The following is a 15,862-nucleotide window of genomic DNA, read 5'->3' as shown; positions in this document are numbered from 1 at the left end:
GGGGTGAGGGACTGGGGTTGAAAACTAAGAAATGGTTGAATGTCTTTGCAGAGAGCACCTACACTCCCAGATCCTGCTCCCTCCCCCAGCCCCACAGAGATAGGAAGTGTGCTCTCCAGAGAGGATAAAGCAAAAAGAATTTAGATTCTTTTTTTTTTTTTTTTGGTGAGGAGAACTAGCCCTGAGCTAACATCCGATGCCAATCCTCCCCTTTTTTCCTTGAGGAAGATTGGCCCTGGGCTAACACGCATGCCCATCCTCCTCTACTTTATATGGGGCTGCCACAGCATGGCTTAACAAGCGGTGCGTCAGTGTGCACCAGGGATCCCAACCTGCAAACCCCGAGTCGCTGAAGCAGAGCACACATACTTAACCGCTGCACCACAGGGCTGGCCCCAAGAATTTAGATTCTGATACCAAAGTCAGCTAAAGATAGGAGTAAGTCTCCTACCTTACTGGAAATGGGTACTTAAGTCAAAGCGCACATACTGAATAGCGCGACTCCTTAGCCCTCTCACCCTGCTGGAGCCACAACAAACTTCTACCTACCCAGGTAGGAAGTTAAAGAATTCTTGTCTGGGGAAATTTACAGCCCAAGAATAACAGTCTGAAAACAAGACATTAGGGGTTGCAACAAAATAGCTAAATAATCTTGTCCAATCACCTCACAGTGATCCAACCCAGTATACAAGGCCCACCCTCTTACCAAAGCTCCCAGTCAGGTTTTTACTGGCTCACTCTTAAATACAGATGGTCAAGGACCACCAGGCCTTTGGGAAAAGCTTCTAACAGGAAAGACAGAAACTCATGTCCTTCAGTTTTAGAAAATCATCTTATATTATTCCTCTTATAGTTTCTTTCCCTCATTTCTCATTTACCAAAACACCTATTATTAACAGGTTAAACCTCCCCCAAAATGATCCTCAAATTTTCCTTTTTTTCTGCGCCCTCCATTCTTCCTCTCCTCCACCTCTCTCACTCCTCTTCCTCCCCTTTTTCCCTTCTCTCTCCTCCCCTCTCTATCTCTCTTTTCTTCTCTCCCTCTCTCTGCTTCACTCCTCTGTTCACAATTTCTACTACATCTTTTTATTTTTTATTTTTGCTTGAGGAAGATTAGCCCTGAGCTAACATCTGTGCCAATCTTCCTCCATTCTGTATGTGGGTCGCCACCAAAACATGGCTGACAAGTGGTGTAGGTCCGCACCTGGGATCCCAACCTGTGAACCTGGGCTGCCGAAGCGGAACGCACCAAACTCAACCACTACGCCACAGGGCCAGCCCCCTACTCTTTGTCTTTTTATTCAACCTACTAGGGAAATTTTCCCCAATTTATCTTCTAACTCTTTCTCTACTGAATTTCCCATTTTTGCTGTTACAGTTTTAATTTCCAGGAGCTCTTTTCTGTTTTCTGAATGCTGCTTTTTCACAGCATCCTGTTATTTCTTGGTTACAACAGCTGCAACATCTTATCTTTCTGAGAATATGACTTCACGAAGAATGAAGAAAAAGCCCACACTAAGGCACATTACAATGAAAATTCACGGCCAAGAATAAGATCTTAAGCTTCCAAGAGAAACAAAAAGGTCACATACAAACGATCAGGAGTCAGATGGTGTGGGACTTAAGCAGCAATGCTGGAAGCTAGAAGGCAATGAAGCAAAGCCTTCAATTCTAAAAGAAATTTATTTTCATCCTCTAATCTAGGATAAAATTTAAATATTCTTAGACTTACAAGGCCTCAAAAAAGTTACCTCCTATGCAACCTTTCTATCCTTTCTCAGGAAGCTACTGGAGAATGCATAGGAATAAGGAGAGAATAAACAAATAAAAGATCAAATGGGATCCAACCAAAAAAGGAAGTGAAAAGAAACTGCCAGGATGACGGCTATGCACCAGGCAGACAAGAGGCAGTCCTGCTAGAGGAGAAGACAGCATCAGAGTGATACCTCCCTAGGAAAAATGAAACAGAACCTGAAGTGACGAGACCACACAGAGAAGTGTTAGGAGTCTATCCTCTGCGGATGCATTAGTGATAAGCACATAGAACACTAAACTAATGAAAACGGTGATAAAGGTACTTAATTATAGTCTTTGGGTGGTGAACATGATGTAATCTACACAGAAATCGAAATATAATGATGTACACCCAAAATTTATATGTTATAAGCCAGTGTTACCGCAATAAAAAAAAAAGGTAATTAATTAAAAGAAATGCAATCATAGTTCACAATGAGCCTGTTATGAAGAATATAGATCTCCTTAGGTTTACTCCAATATTTAGTTATTTCAATATTCTTAATATTTTCTTGCTATAACGAACGTTTTCATTACATTTTTAAACTGGTTAATGTTGGTATATAGGAAAGCCTACTGATTTCTGTATTTGTATTTTGTTTTTGTTTTTTTGTTTTTGTGAGGAAGATCAGCCCTGAGCTAACATCCATGCTAATCCTCCTCTTTTTGCTGAGGAAGACCGGCTCTGAGCTAACATCTATTGCCAATCCTCCTTTTTTTTCCCCCCAAAGGCCCAGTAGATAGTTGTATGTCATAGTTGCGCATCCTTCTAGTTGCTGTATATGGGACGTGGCCTCAGCATGGCCAGAGAAGCGGTGCGTCGGTGCGCGCCCGGGATCCAAACCCGGGCCGCCAGTAGCGGAGCGTGCGCACTTAACCGCTAAGCCACGGGGCTGGCCCTGTATTCGTATTTTGTGATGGTTATCTAATTAAATTATTTTCTTCATTCTAAATAGTTTTACAGTTGATTCTTGTAGATTTCCAGGCACACAAGAATATTATTTTCTCCTTCTAACATTCATATTTATGCAATTTCTGGCTCCACCATCAATCAGCCTTGTCAAGTGAGACAAGTCCTCCAGCCATTATGCCCAGTGGCCATCCTCTACAGAGACTAAGTCTACCACACCCACTATTCCTGTTTCACCAACCAATGCCCTAAATGTAGCCACATCTCTCCCTCAAGCTCCACAATCTAAGGCACCGGCACCTCGTCCACATGATGCTTCAGACCACCCTTCCCCCACCCCAGACACTTCCACCGTATCTTCTGCAATTTCAGATCCACAATGAACAGTCCCCCAAATTTCCAGCTGCTTCTCTGCACATTTCTTCTACTTCCTTGCTTTAACTAAAATGTGAGGGCACAATTTTCCCTGTAGATATCTCAAGTAGTGGCTATTAATCTCTCACACCCCACGTGTCTCCGGATCAAAAGGTGGGGCTGGTGACTTCCCTGCTTTCCTCTATCATCTCTAAACTATTATTCTCCATCCCCTTATAAAAAGCCCTACTCCTTTAGGATTTGTGCCATTCTGTAGAACCACCTCTTCCCCCTACTCCTTACTGCTGTCCATCTACTAACCATGTAGTCATTTCCTCTCATTCATCGAGGACTTTGACCCTGTCCAAGTCTTCTTCATCAAAGCAAGCACTTCCAATCAATCTCTGCCTCAGCCAAGAACCTAAGATGAGTAGAAGACTTTTTTCCTCCTCTACAGTAGGACATAATTAAAAGAATCAAGAAAGCTTGATGTTGAAATGACTATGAGAAAGACATGCTCAAACATATCTGGGGTTTGAGGAACCAGAGGATGGTGGAGCTCTTAAGAATAGGATCAGGGGCGGGGCCAGCCCGGTGGTGCAGCGGTTAAGTGTGCGCGCTCCACTTTGGCGGCCCAGGGTTCGCAGGTTCGGTCCCAGGCGCACACCAATGTACCACTTGTCAAGCCATGCTGTGGCTTGACACACATAAAGTAGAGGAAGATGGGCACTGATGTTAGCCCAGAGCCAATCTTCCTCAGCAAAAAAGAGGAAGATTGGCATCGGATGTTAGCTCAGGGCTGATCTTCCTCACAAGAAAAAAAAAAAAAGAATAGTATCAAAGGAGAATTACATAACTGTGTCAGAATTTCCTTACCACCTGTTATGAGTTGAATTGTGTCTCTCCAAAAATATGCTGAAGTCCTAACCCCCAGTTCCTGTGAATGTGACCTTATTAGAAATAGGGTCTTCGCAGATGTAACCAAGTTAAGATGACGTCATTAGAGTGGGCCCTAATCCAATATGATGGCTGTCCTTATAAGAAGAAATAAGAGAGACACAGGGAGGAGAACGCAATGGGAAGACCCAGAGGGAAGACAGCCACACGAAGACAGAGGCCGAGACTAAAGTGCTACAGTTGCAAGCCGAGGAATGCCAAGGATTGCCGGCCACCACCAGAAGCTAGAACGAAGCAAGAAAGGATTCTCCCCCACGGGCTACAGAGAGAGCACGGCCCCTCGACCACTTGATTTCTGACTTCTAAGCTCCAGAAGTGTGAGACAAGAAATCTGTCAGCTTAGGCCCCCCAGTTTGTGGTACTCTGTTCCAGCAGTCGTAATACACCATCCATGCCTATTCATTTATGTCCCTCTCTCACTGACTGGACTATAAAATCCATAAAGACAAGAATCATGTCTACCTCACACACTATTGTATCTACAGCACTTGGTCCACTGCCTCACACAAGGCAGGCATTCAAAAAAAATACGTGAAAAGAAGGAGTTTAGAAAAGAATAAGTTTCAGGTGAAAGGTGTCAAGCTCAAGTTTTGATGAAAATGTTTTAAGGAGCAACAGCTCTCAACAGTGAGTCACAGCACTGGTGTAGAACCATCAATTATGAAGTACAAGGAATGCTGGGAGTAACATTCAGGGCCAAAGTTTAGGAATTATTTTCTTTGTTTTTTTAAAGGAATATAAATTAGAACTAATTCAAGGTAATCCCTACAAGAAATGACACCCTCACTCTCTCACATTCTGATGTTTTCTTGAATGTCAGTGGGAGAAGTGGAATTAAAGAAGCATGCCAGGAATTGCATGTAACTCTGGAATATCCAAGGAAGAGTGTTTTATAGGAAAAACATATAAGAACTGCTGCTATGGAGAACAAAAGACAAAGACTAATAATAGCAGTAGTAATAGTAATGATAAATAATGGCCAGCAGTTGCCAAGCACATACTATCTTTCAGGCACATAGTTCTACACATTTTACAAATATTAATTTATTTAACCTCACCTGGATTATTGCAATAGCTTCATAACCAGTCTCACTGAATGCATGCTTGCCTCTTTTTTTTTTTTTTAAAGATTTTATTTATTTATTTTTTTTTCCCCCAAAGCCCCAGTAGATAGTTGTATGTCATAGCTGCACATCCTTCCAGTTGCTGTATGTGGGACACGGCCTCAGCATGACCGGAGAAGCGGTGCGTCGGTGCACGCCCGGGATCCGAACCTGGGCCGCCAGTAACAGAGTGCTCGCACTTAACCGCTAAGCCACGGGGCTGGCCCTGCTTGCCTCCTTAAAAATCTATTCTAAACACAGCAGCCAGGGTGATCCTTTTACAATATGTCAAATAACATCACTCCTCTGCTCAAAACATGGCTCCCTTCTCACCCAGAGGAAAAGTCCAAGTCCTTACAAAGGCCCAGCATCGCCAGGACCTCAGTGCCTCTCTGAATTCATCACCCAGCCTCCTCCTGTCACACCCTCCAGTCCCACCCACTGGCCTTCCTGCTGTTCCTTGATCCTGCCAAGCACACTCCACCTCAGGGTCTTTCTTCCTGCTATTGCCTCTCCTGTAACACTTTTCCTCTGAGAAATATCTGCAGGGCTTACTCACCTACTTTCTTCTGTTCCCTGCTCAACTCAGTAAGGCCTTCCCTGACCTGCCCAGCTCTACCCCAGCAATAGATATGGTGTAGGAATTACTATGAATGGAAAACCTTCCTCCGTATTTCAATCTTTTGCTAAAACTACTCAGTTGTAAAATTTTTCTTAGTCTTAAAATTTTTAAATGATATAGTATGATGTTAAAATTTTTATGAAGAGCATATACCTGTAGCTGTTGAAGATCATCTTCCTGAATGTTCTGGGACAAATTATAAATCTAGAAAACAAAAATTCAGATTGATACCACTCTAGCTTATTTAAAACAAAACCCAAATAAGCCTAAAGCATTGAACAGAAGCTTTATACAATTAAAGGTTTGCATATAGAAATACGAGGTCTGTTCAAACAGTAATATTATCTGTCTTTTAGAAAACTAGGCATATAATGTTGAAATCACAAAATTCTTCCTTTACAGTTTAAAATATAGTTTTCCTAGGTTCTTACTCAATCTACATTTCCTGTATGACATAATTGATGTAATTTAAATTCCCACTTTTCAGACTTTTGTTGGAGCATTTTATATATATTTATGACCAAAGTGGAAAAAATAGGTTAGGCTTCTTCTTGAGCTTGTAAGAGCTTAACTTGTATTTGTAGTCTAAAAAGAACATTCACATGTCATCATAGGAATTCTGATAACAGAATGATAGCTGGAACTAAACGGATTCCCTTTATCTTATTTCCTCTGCACGCTTTCTTCTCAGTCCAGTGGTGTTACCTGAACAGAACTAGTCATGGTGCTGAGAGCAAAGATAGTAGCACAATCTTTCACGGTGGACTGGCTGTCAAACGCCCCCTGGGTATCCATCAGAACAACTGCAACCTAAAAAAAAGAAAGTACAAACAAAATATGTTAAAGTGAGAAGGGGAAAATGTAAAGGAGAAATTGAAAAGTACAGGTGACATTTAAATGAGGCTTAAGCAGGGGCCAGCCCCGTGGCTTAGCAGTTAAGTGTGCGCTCTGCTACTGGCGGCCCGGGTTCAGATCCCGGGCGCGCACCGACGCACCACTTGTCCCGCCATGCTGAGGCGGCGTCCCACATACAGCAACTAGAAGGATATGCAACTATGACATACAACTATCTACTGGGGCTTTGGGGAGAAAACGGGAAAAAAAAAAAAAAAAAAAGGAGGATTGGCAATAGATGTTAGCTCAGGGCCAGTCTTCCTCACAAAAAAAAATAAAATAAAATAAAATAAAATAAAATAAAAATAAATGAGGCTTAAGCACCTACTTTGCAGGACCTATCAGAGAAGTACAATTATTAGCTGCCTGGTTTTGACCAGTGAACTTTGCTGGAGAAGAGTATCTGCTCTGACCTGGTGAGATGATACACAACAGAGGCGCAGAGAGCAATGTGGAAAGAGGGGGGAATAGCCCCACAATTAAAACACCAAATGTTGAGGCCAATCAGCTCACCCAGCCAGTCATTCATATGTTTTTTGTTGTTGAATTGGTGAGGATATGGATAACTGAACGAACTGCAACCCACATACGCTGCTGGTGGGAATGTAAAATGGTAGAGAGGCTCTGGAAAAAAGTCTGGCAGTTCCTCAAACGATTAAACATGGAGTTACATGGAGTTATAATGTGATATATACCAGGAGAAATGAAAACGTATGTCCACCCAAAAACTTGTACACAGACGTTCACAGCAGCATTACTCATAATAGCCAGAAAAGTGGAAACAACCCAAATGTCCATCAACCAATGAATGAGTAAAATGTGGTCTTTATCCATCCAATGGAATGTTACTCATCAATAAAAAGGAATAAAGTATCAAAACACAATACAACATGAGTCAACCTTGAAAATATTATGCTAAGTGAAAGAAGCCAGACATAAAAGAACATATTGTATAATTCCATGAATAGGCAAATCTATGGAGACAGAAAGTAGATTAGTGACTGCCTAGACCTGGGGGTTAGGGGAATGGGAAGTGACTTCTAATGGGAATGGAGTTGTTTTATGGGGTGATAAATATGTTCCAAAATTAGATTTTGGTGATGATTATACAACTCTGTGAATATACTAAAATCATTTAATTGTATACTTTAAATGTACAATTTATCTATCTTTAATGCTTTATATATCTCAATAAACATGGTTTTTAAAAAAAGAAAAACATAATGAAAGCATCTACCACACATTATCAGAAAAGTAGAGAAAGAATGATTCAGAAAAACTGAAATGAAAGTCACAGGGCCTTGTGGTAATGCCAACTCTAAGAGTAGCCAGCTATATTACCAACAGCAGGCCCTTAACTCACTGAGTCTCTCTTTAGCATCTCTGAAATGAAAAGATTTGACTTTTACTTCCAGTCAAAATGGAGTAACAGAGACTGGATTTACCCTCCCACCTAAAACCAAAAAATAACAGACAAAATATATGAAACAGCAGCTTTCAAGACACTGGAACATCAGGTAATGAAGGATAACGAGCCTTGAGAGAAAGGAAACAGATGAGGTGAGCCCTGCAGTGTCCCAGCTCACTGGCCAAGCACAGGGAGGGGGAACCCAGGCAGAGCCCAACGGATTCCCTGATTGAAGAGATAGAGCTGAGAGTCAGGAGACCAAGGCAACTGGAGTTCTCGGGCAGAGCAGCTGAGAGGAGAGAGCTGCCCAGACAAAGAACCCCAGGGGTCTGCAGAAGGTCCCCATTGAGCGTTCAGCTGAGTACTGAGCAGCGCATGTGCATGAGGAAACTCACTGAGGCTGGAAAAAGAACTATTCGAAAGGTTTAGAGGAACAGTACCCCATGTTCACATAAGACAGGAACAGTGCCTGTTCCCTCCAGCCAGACTGCAAAAACCCCATAACTCAAGGGGCATCAAGTGGAGTACTCAGTAGAGTCTTGCCTCAGTAGTGAGGAATAAATAGCTCTAGATTAAATACTGCTCTGGTCCCATTTAAGAAAACTCAAAAGCAAGACCAGAAAGGACCCAACAGTTTCTAAGTTTCTCAACCGCGTCCCAGAATGAGCTCAATATTTTATAGGAATACAAAAATATCCAGCACCCACCAAGGTAAAATTCACACATCTGGGATCCTATCAAAACTTTGCAAGCCTGCAAAGAAGCAGGAAAATACAACCCAAATGAGGAGAAAAGTCAATCAAACCTAACCAAGAACTGATATAGACATTAAAATTAACAGAAAACAACTTTGAAACAGTACTCTGTATAACTGTACTCCATACATTCAAAAAGCCAAAAAAAAAAAAAAAGTCATGACACAAAACACATAAAAAAGACCTCAATTGAACTTCCAGAGATGAAAATTACAATGTCTGAAATGAAAACACTGGCATGGGATTAACAGCAGATTATAAAGATTAGTGAACTTGAAAACCCAGCAATAAAAACTTTCCAAAAGGAAGCAGAGAGAAAAATAAGAATTAAAAAAAAGTGAACAGGTGAGTGCGTGCGCTTCGCTACTCACAGCCCAGGTTCGGACCCCAGGCGTGCACCGACGCACCGCTTCTCCAGCCATGCTGAGGCCGCGTCCCACATACAGCAACTGGAAGGATGTGCAACTGTGACATACAACTATCTACTGGGGCTTTGGGGGGAAAAAAAGGAGGAGGATTGGCAATAGATGTTAGCTCAGAGCCAGTCTTCCTCAGCAAAAAGAGGAGGATTAGCATGGATGTTGGCTCAGGGCTGATCTTCCTCACAAAAAAAAAAAAAAGTGAACAGAGCATCAGTGAGCTATGGGACAACTTCAAGTGGCCTGACATACATGTAATATGAGTACCCAAAAGGAATTAGGGACAAAAAATATTTGAAGACATAATGGCCCCCAAAAAGTCCAAATTTAATAAAAATTATAAACTTATAGATTCAAGAAGCTCAAGAGAATCCAAACACAAAAAACATAAAGAGAAATACACCAAGACACATTATAATCAAATTGCTCAAAAAAAAAAAAAAATGATAAAATCTTAAAAGCAACCAGACAAAAAAGACACGTTATGCACACAAGAACAAAGATAAGGATGACAGACTTCTCATCTAGAAACAACGTCAGCAAAAAGGCAGGGGAGCAACATCTTTAAAGCACTGATAAAAAACCCTGCCAGCCTAGAATTCTATTCCCAGCACAAATATTTTCAAAAACAAAGGCAAAATACTTTTCAGATATATGAAAGCTAAAAGAATTCAGCACCAGCAGACCAGCACTACAAGAAATATTAAAGAAAGTCCTTCAGGCAGAAAGAAAAACAGACACAAAAATAAATAGAAATATGGACATGAAAAAATGAAAAGTACAGTTAATGGTAACTATGTGGGTAAATATATGGGTTTTTTTATTATTTAAATATCTTTAAAAGATAACTCACTGTTTAAACAAAAATAGAAACAATGTTATTAAAGTAAAGTATGTGACAATAGCACCAAAGCTGGGAGGGAAGAAATGGGAATGTCAATTATCTCTCAATAAAGTTGTCAAAAAATTAAAAGGTTGGATAAGATAATATCTAAAGATCCTTCCATGAAAAAGTTTCCAATGTTATATATATTTTTTTTTTTGTGAGGAAGATCAGCCCTGAGCTAACATCCATGCTAATTCTCCTCTTTTTGCTGAGGAAGACCGGCTCTGAGCTAACATCTATTGCCAGTCCTCCTCCTTTTTTCCCCCAAAGCCCCAGTAGATAGTTGTATGTCATAGTTGCACATCCTTCCAGTTGCTGTATGTGGGATGTGGCCTCAGCATGGCCGGAGAAGCGGCGCGTCAGTGCACGCCGGGGATCCGAACCCAGGCCGCCAGCAGCGGAGCGCGCGCACCCAACTGCTAAGCCACCAGGCCAGCCCCTCCAATGTTATATTTCAATGTTATAACTCCTTATTCTCCTACAGAATCTTTAAAAAAGATGTGATAAGAAGTGTGATAACCTCCCCATTTTGCTAAACATTTTTTTCTATGTGTATCTATGCATTTAAAAAAAAGAGTGTTTTCTAATATACCTTGCTCCTGAAACCTCACTAAAAATAAGATAGAGGGGCCAGCCCAATGGCGCAGCAGTTAAGTGCTCGCGCTCCACTTCGGCGGCCCAGGGTTGGCAGGTTTGGATTCCAGGCGCGCACCGATGCACCTCTTGTCAAGCCACGCTGTGGCCTCGTCCCCTATAAAGTAGAGAAAGATGGGCACAGATGTCAGCCCAGGGCCAATCTTCCTCAGCAAAAACGAGGAGGATTGGCAACAGATGTTAGCTCAGGGCTAGTCTTCCTCACACACACAAAAAAAATAAGATAGAAATAAAATATAAAAAGAATTAATAAAGAAATTTATAAGGAAAAAGAACAGATGATGTGAAAACAGCAATCAAGAGTTGTGCACCAGGGCCCGGGCCGGTGGCACAAGCGGTTAAGTGTGCACGCTCCGCTGCAGCGGCCCGGGGTTCACCGGTTCAGATCCCGGGCACGCACCGACGCACTGCTTGTCAAGCCATGCTGTGGCAGCGTCCCATATAAAGTGGAGGAAGATGGGCATGGATGTTAGCCCAGGGCCAGTCTTCCTCAGCAAAAAGAGGAGGATTGGCAGATGTTAGCTCAGGGCCGATCTTCCTCAAAAAAAAAAAAAAAAAGAGTTGTGCACCAACTCTCCAGCTCCCCAAATACTGAATGACTTAGCATTCAGGTATAGGCTGAACCTGGAACCTGAAGGAAGGATGTGAAACCTTTAGCCCTAGAAAGACTCAAAAATGAGAGGTACAAACAGTTTGAAGGCATGCTTTAGGACAGGACAGGGCTAAAACCAGAAGGAATGGGTTACAGTCTGTTTAAGAAACAGTGATACCCCCAGATCCCCTCTTCTACTTTAGAAGACACACAACTTGCCCCCCGACTCTTACAAAGAAATGTGGGGAGAGGCTCTACGGTTGTAGCTTACTGGGCACGGATGAGATGGTGTAAGACACACAACTGATAGCTGGGGGGTGGGGGAGGGTAAAGCTCACCGTCTGAACTGTGAGATCCCCTAGTGCCCTTTCCCTGCTCAGCTCCCAGAACAATAGCACCCAGGTCTAGGTCACCCACACAGGAGGAAGAAAGTAAAGAAGTAACATCTAAAACGGTTGAGAGCATTAGCCTCTGAAAAGTGAAAATGCACAGAGGTTGAGGAATGGGGCATGTCACAGCTATTTTTTGTTAAAAACCTTATATTACTACGTGACCTTATAAACTATGTTCATGCATTATTTTTAAACCATGCACTTATATCATTTTGATAAAAATTATTTTTTAATTGGATTATCAGGGTACACATTAGGTTCTCATTTTGTTGTTTTTGTTAATTTTTAAGTCTTTTTCCTCCTTACCTTCTTCCCACCTGGCTTCTCCACAGTGAAAACTTCACTCCAGATCTGAATCCCAGTGGTTTCTGGGTCAGAGCCCCCTCTCCATGAAAATCCCGTTAACGGTTCTTCTGGATCACCTAGCCAGTTTGAATGGCCACCTTCCTTCTACAGGAGAAATAAGAAATTTCCATTAAATCTTAAATTTTGAGTAATTTTACACATCAAGGATAATCCATGAGCTTATTTTGCTCTTTTGGACATAAAAGTCTCATTTTCTAATCTGAAATGCAATAATTCTACCTTACCTGGAAATATAAGTATCGTAGCATAAAGTCCAGAAAGAAGGACTTGCCCTTTCGGAAGGCACCAGCCACCGACACCACCACCACATCGAGGTCTCGGACGTGGTCCTGCAAGAGGATGCTGGCCAAGGCTTTCTCTTCTAGCTCAAAGGAATGTTGGTCTTTCTGAACCAAAACCACCTGCACTGGACCAGGCTTTCCACTCTCCATGGCATCACCTATGTTGTTGTAGAGAAAAAAATTAGTTTCAAATATTTTTTTAAATATGTATTTTTGAACATGGGAAGAGCAAAATCTTCTTAAACAGGGCACAAAAGCACTAACCATAAAAGAAAAAAATGACAAATTAGACTTCATTAAAACTAAGAATTTTTTGTTCATTAAAAGACACCATTAAGAGAGTAAAAATGCAAGCCACAGGCTAGGAGAAAATATTCACAATACTTATATCCAAAGGACTCATATCTAGAAACCACACAGAAATCCGTCAGAAAAAAACACATATTCCAATTTTAAAAATAGTAATGGGCAAAAGACTGAACAGGCACTTCATAAAAAAAGGATATCCAAATAGTCAATAATCACATGAAAAGGTGCTTCCATACCATTACTTATCAAAGAAATGTAAATTAAAACCAAAAAGAGATACTACTACCTGCCCATCAGAATGGCTAAAATTTAAAAGACTGACAATATCAACTGTGGGAGAGGACGTGGTACAAGTGGAATTCTCATACATTCTGATGGGATTATAACCACTTGGGAAACTGTCTGGCAGCATCTACTAAAACTAAACATACCTACAGTTCAGCAATTCCACTCCTAGCTATGTACCTAAGAGAAACAAATGCTTATGTCCACTAAAAGACACACATACAAGAATGCTCCCATCAGCCTTATTCAAAATAGTCCAGAACTGTAAATAACCCAAACGTCCATCAACAGTAGAAAGGGTGTCTGCCACTGCTGGGCTTTTTACACACATTATTTTATTTAATCCTCAGAACAACCCTATGAGGTAAATAATACTGCCCCTTTTTAAAAATAAGGAAACAAAAGTGTACAAAAGTTAAGTATCTTGTCCAACAGGTTTTGGAGACAAGCGTGAAGATATTTAGGTGCCTATGTTTTGCAGATCACTTTTAATAACCTAGTTTAAGTTTTAGGGGCAATTAATTCTTTAGCTCGAAATTAAGCACTAATAGTTTCCCTACCAGAGTTGAAAGCACAATGATATTAATTCTTTGAAATTCAGCACCACTTAGCAGCCACGGATTTATGGAAAGTTTACAAAAACCCACCAGTGGGGCCTAAGGAACGAGGCAAAGCACTATTTCCTTAAGTGTGAGTACGAACTTCTGCTATTAAAGCATATGTTTTTAGGTAGCCAGAATTACATTTTTTTTTTCATAATTATGTATTTTAATGTATATTAGGAAACAAAACCATGTTTTAATGGATTATTGCCTAAAAGGAGGCTAAGTTTAAAAAGTGAATCAATTTACAGTAAACTGAAGGATAAATACTAAGTAAAACAGTACAGGTAGGCAGAGATGGCCAAAATCACAAATATGATCCCCAAATTACTTTCATCTGAGAAGCACTGAAGGCTGCACGACCACAGCAGGCAAAGTGGACAGAAGAGCTTGATGGCCCTTTAAACTACGGGAACTGCTGCTCACTTTTTATACTTACAATACAAGATAGCAACAAAAGGGTTCTTTTTAATTTTTTGCAGACTATTGGAAAACAAGTTATAAATATGCATTAAATGTCATGCTATCATTGTAGTAAATGTATACTAATACTTTTCTTTCCTGTTATTGCCTGGATAAAAGCGAAACATTTCTGTGAATAATGTCTTAGGGTTCTTCTTATTGCCACAACAGCAGGTGAATCCAGCACCTAAAGACCTCCAGTCTTTCATATAAAAGAACTAATGAGAACAATTTATTCAGACCTTATGGATAAGCCACAGTACTCAAAGCAGTACCAAAGTCCTTGAGATGGCTGATTGCCCCCCCAAATACTCGTTTTCCCCTTCTGCTATAGTAATAGATTTTTAGCTGAGCATATAACTGCCCAAAAGAAACACACTTCCAACCCAATCTTGTAGCAAGGGTATCACCACGTGACTAAGCTCTGACCAGAAATGATACAGCAACTTCCAGGTCACGCATTATCCCCATTCCTGCAGGCTAGCTGTAAAAGTGGGAGTGACTCACCCTGGACCAGGCTCTCGAGGGCAACACCCCAGGAATATTGGAGCAACCAGAGAGGTAGGGCCTAGGCCTTCGTGTAGCAGAACTGCCACGCTGGCTCACTTTTACGTGAAAGAAAAATAAACATCCACCTTGTTTAAATCACTTATTTGGAGGCTCTGTCAGATACAGCCAAACCGAGCAACCCACACGACAGGCCCCCAGGACTTCAAAATTCAGTTCAAGATACTGGCTCTTTCAATTTCACCTAGTTCACTCTTAAAGTCTACTGAGTACCGTGAATGTGCTGACACATAGAAGGCACACAATAACAATTATAAAGAATGAATGATAGGGGCCGGCCCGGTGGCATCATGGTTAAGTTCACACGCTCCACTTTGACGGCCCGGGATTCCTGGGTTCGGATCCCAGGCACAGACCTACACACTGCTTATCAAGCCATGGTGTGGCAGGCATCCCATATATAAAGTAGAGGAAGATGGGCACAGATGTTAGCCCAGGGCCAATCTTCCTCAGTAAAAGGACGAGGACTGGCAACAGAGGTTAGCTCAGGGCTGATCTTCCTCACCAAAAAAAAAAAAGAATGAATGATATGTACTGTAATACAGTTGAAGGCTACAATCCTAAGGACGCAGGTGGTATTGTCAGAGCAACAGGCATGGAAGATAAGGTTACACGGGCTACAGACAAGATGGAATAATCCAATGACAAAAACGTATGCAGTTGTGCACAATGAATTGCACTTCAAGAGAAGCTGAAAACCACTGAGAAAGACAGTTAAAAAAAAAAAAAAAGGTGATAAAGCCTTCATTCATCTCTTCCTCTCTTTCCCCCATAGCACAGTGAAAAGGAAGAGACCCAGGCTATGTTCAGTTGACGGAGCTAGGGTGATCCTGCATTTCTCTTCACAGCAGTTATATTAGGCACACCGGATTAAAAAAGATCTTATTCCTTTGGTTTGGGTCCACTTAAAGGAAAAATCATTTTGAACTATACATATTACCAATAATTCAAACAAATAGAGTTACTCACTTTCCACCACAATATCCTTATCTCTTACTTCCTAAGACAACAGGACTGTATTACCAATCTTCCAAGTAAAAACTGTTTCTACTCACCCCTTTCCAGATGTCATGTAAATGTCATTTGCTGATTTATCCTCACATCTCAGACTCCCCAAACCCTTAGATTCTAAATCAAAACCTTAGGGCCCTCTCCATTAGGCCACACCACTTTCCAGCCTTTCTTGCCTGTTAGGTTGACCGTCCAAGTCACCACCCACCAGTGTTGCTTTGATGATGTCACCTCATCCC

At 41.3% G+C, this 15,862-nt stretch overlaps 1 protein-coding gene across 2 annotated transcripts in view; it reads right to left on the bottom strand.

Moving 5' to 3' along the window:
- Nucleotides 1-15,862, bottom strand: part of ATL3 (atlastin GTPase 3) — a 55,987-nt gene that overhangs the window by 33,210 nt on the left and 6,915 nt on the right. For both annotated transcript variants that reach the window (XM_058526603.1, XM_058526604.1), the window contains exons 2-5: nt 12,331-12,545; nt 12,047-12,190; nt 6,446-6,550; nt 5,894-5,944 (exon numbers count right to left, since the gene is read on the bottom strand). In XM_058526603.1, the coding sequence (XP_058382586.1) occupies nt 5,894-5,944; nt 6,446-6,550; nt 12,047-12,190; nt 12,331-12,545 (515 nt within the window). The remainder of the gene's footprint in view (nt 1-5,893; nt 5,945-6,445; nt 6,551-12,046; nt 12,191-12,330; nt 12,546-15,862) is intronic.

This window comes from Diceros bicornis, chromosome 31 (assembly GCF_020826845.1).
Source record: "Diceros bicornis minor isolate mBicDic1 chromosome 31, mDicBic1.mat.cur, whole genome shotgun sequence".
In the NCBI taxonomy this organism is placed as follows: Eukaryota; Metazoa; Chordata; class Mammalia; order Perissodactyla; family Rhinocerotidae; genus Diceros; species Diceros bicornis.
Note: the sequence above shows the minus strand (reverse complement) of the source record. Positions and strands in the feature narration are given on the sequence as shown.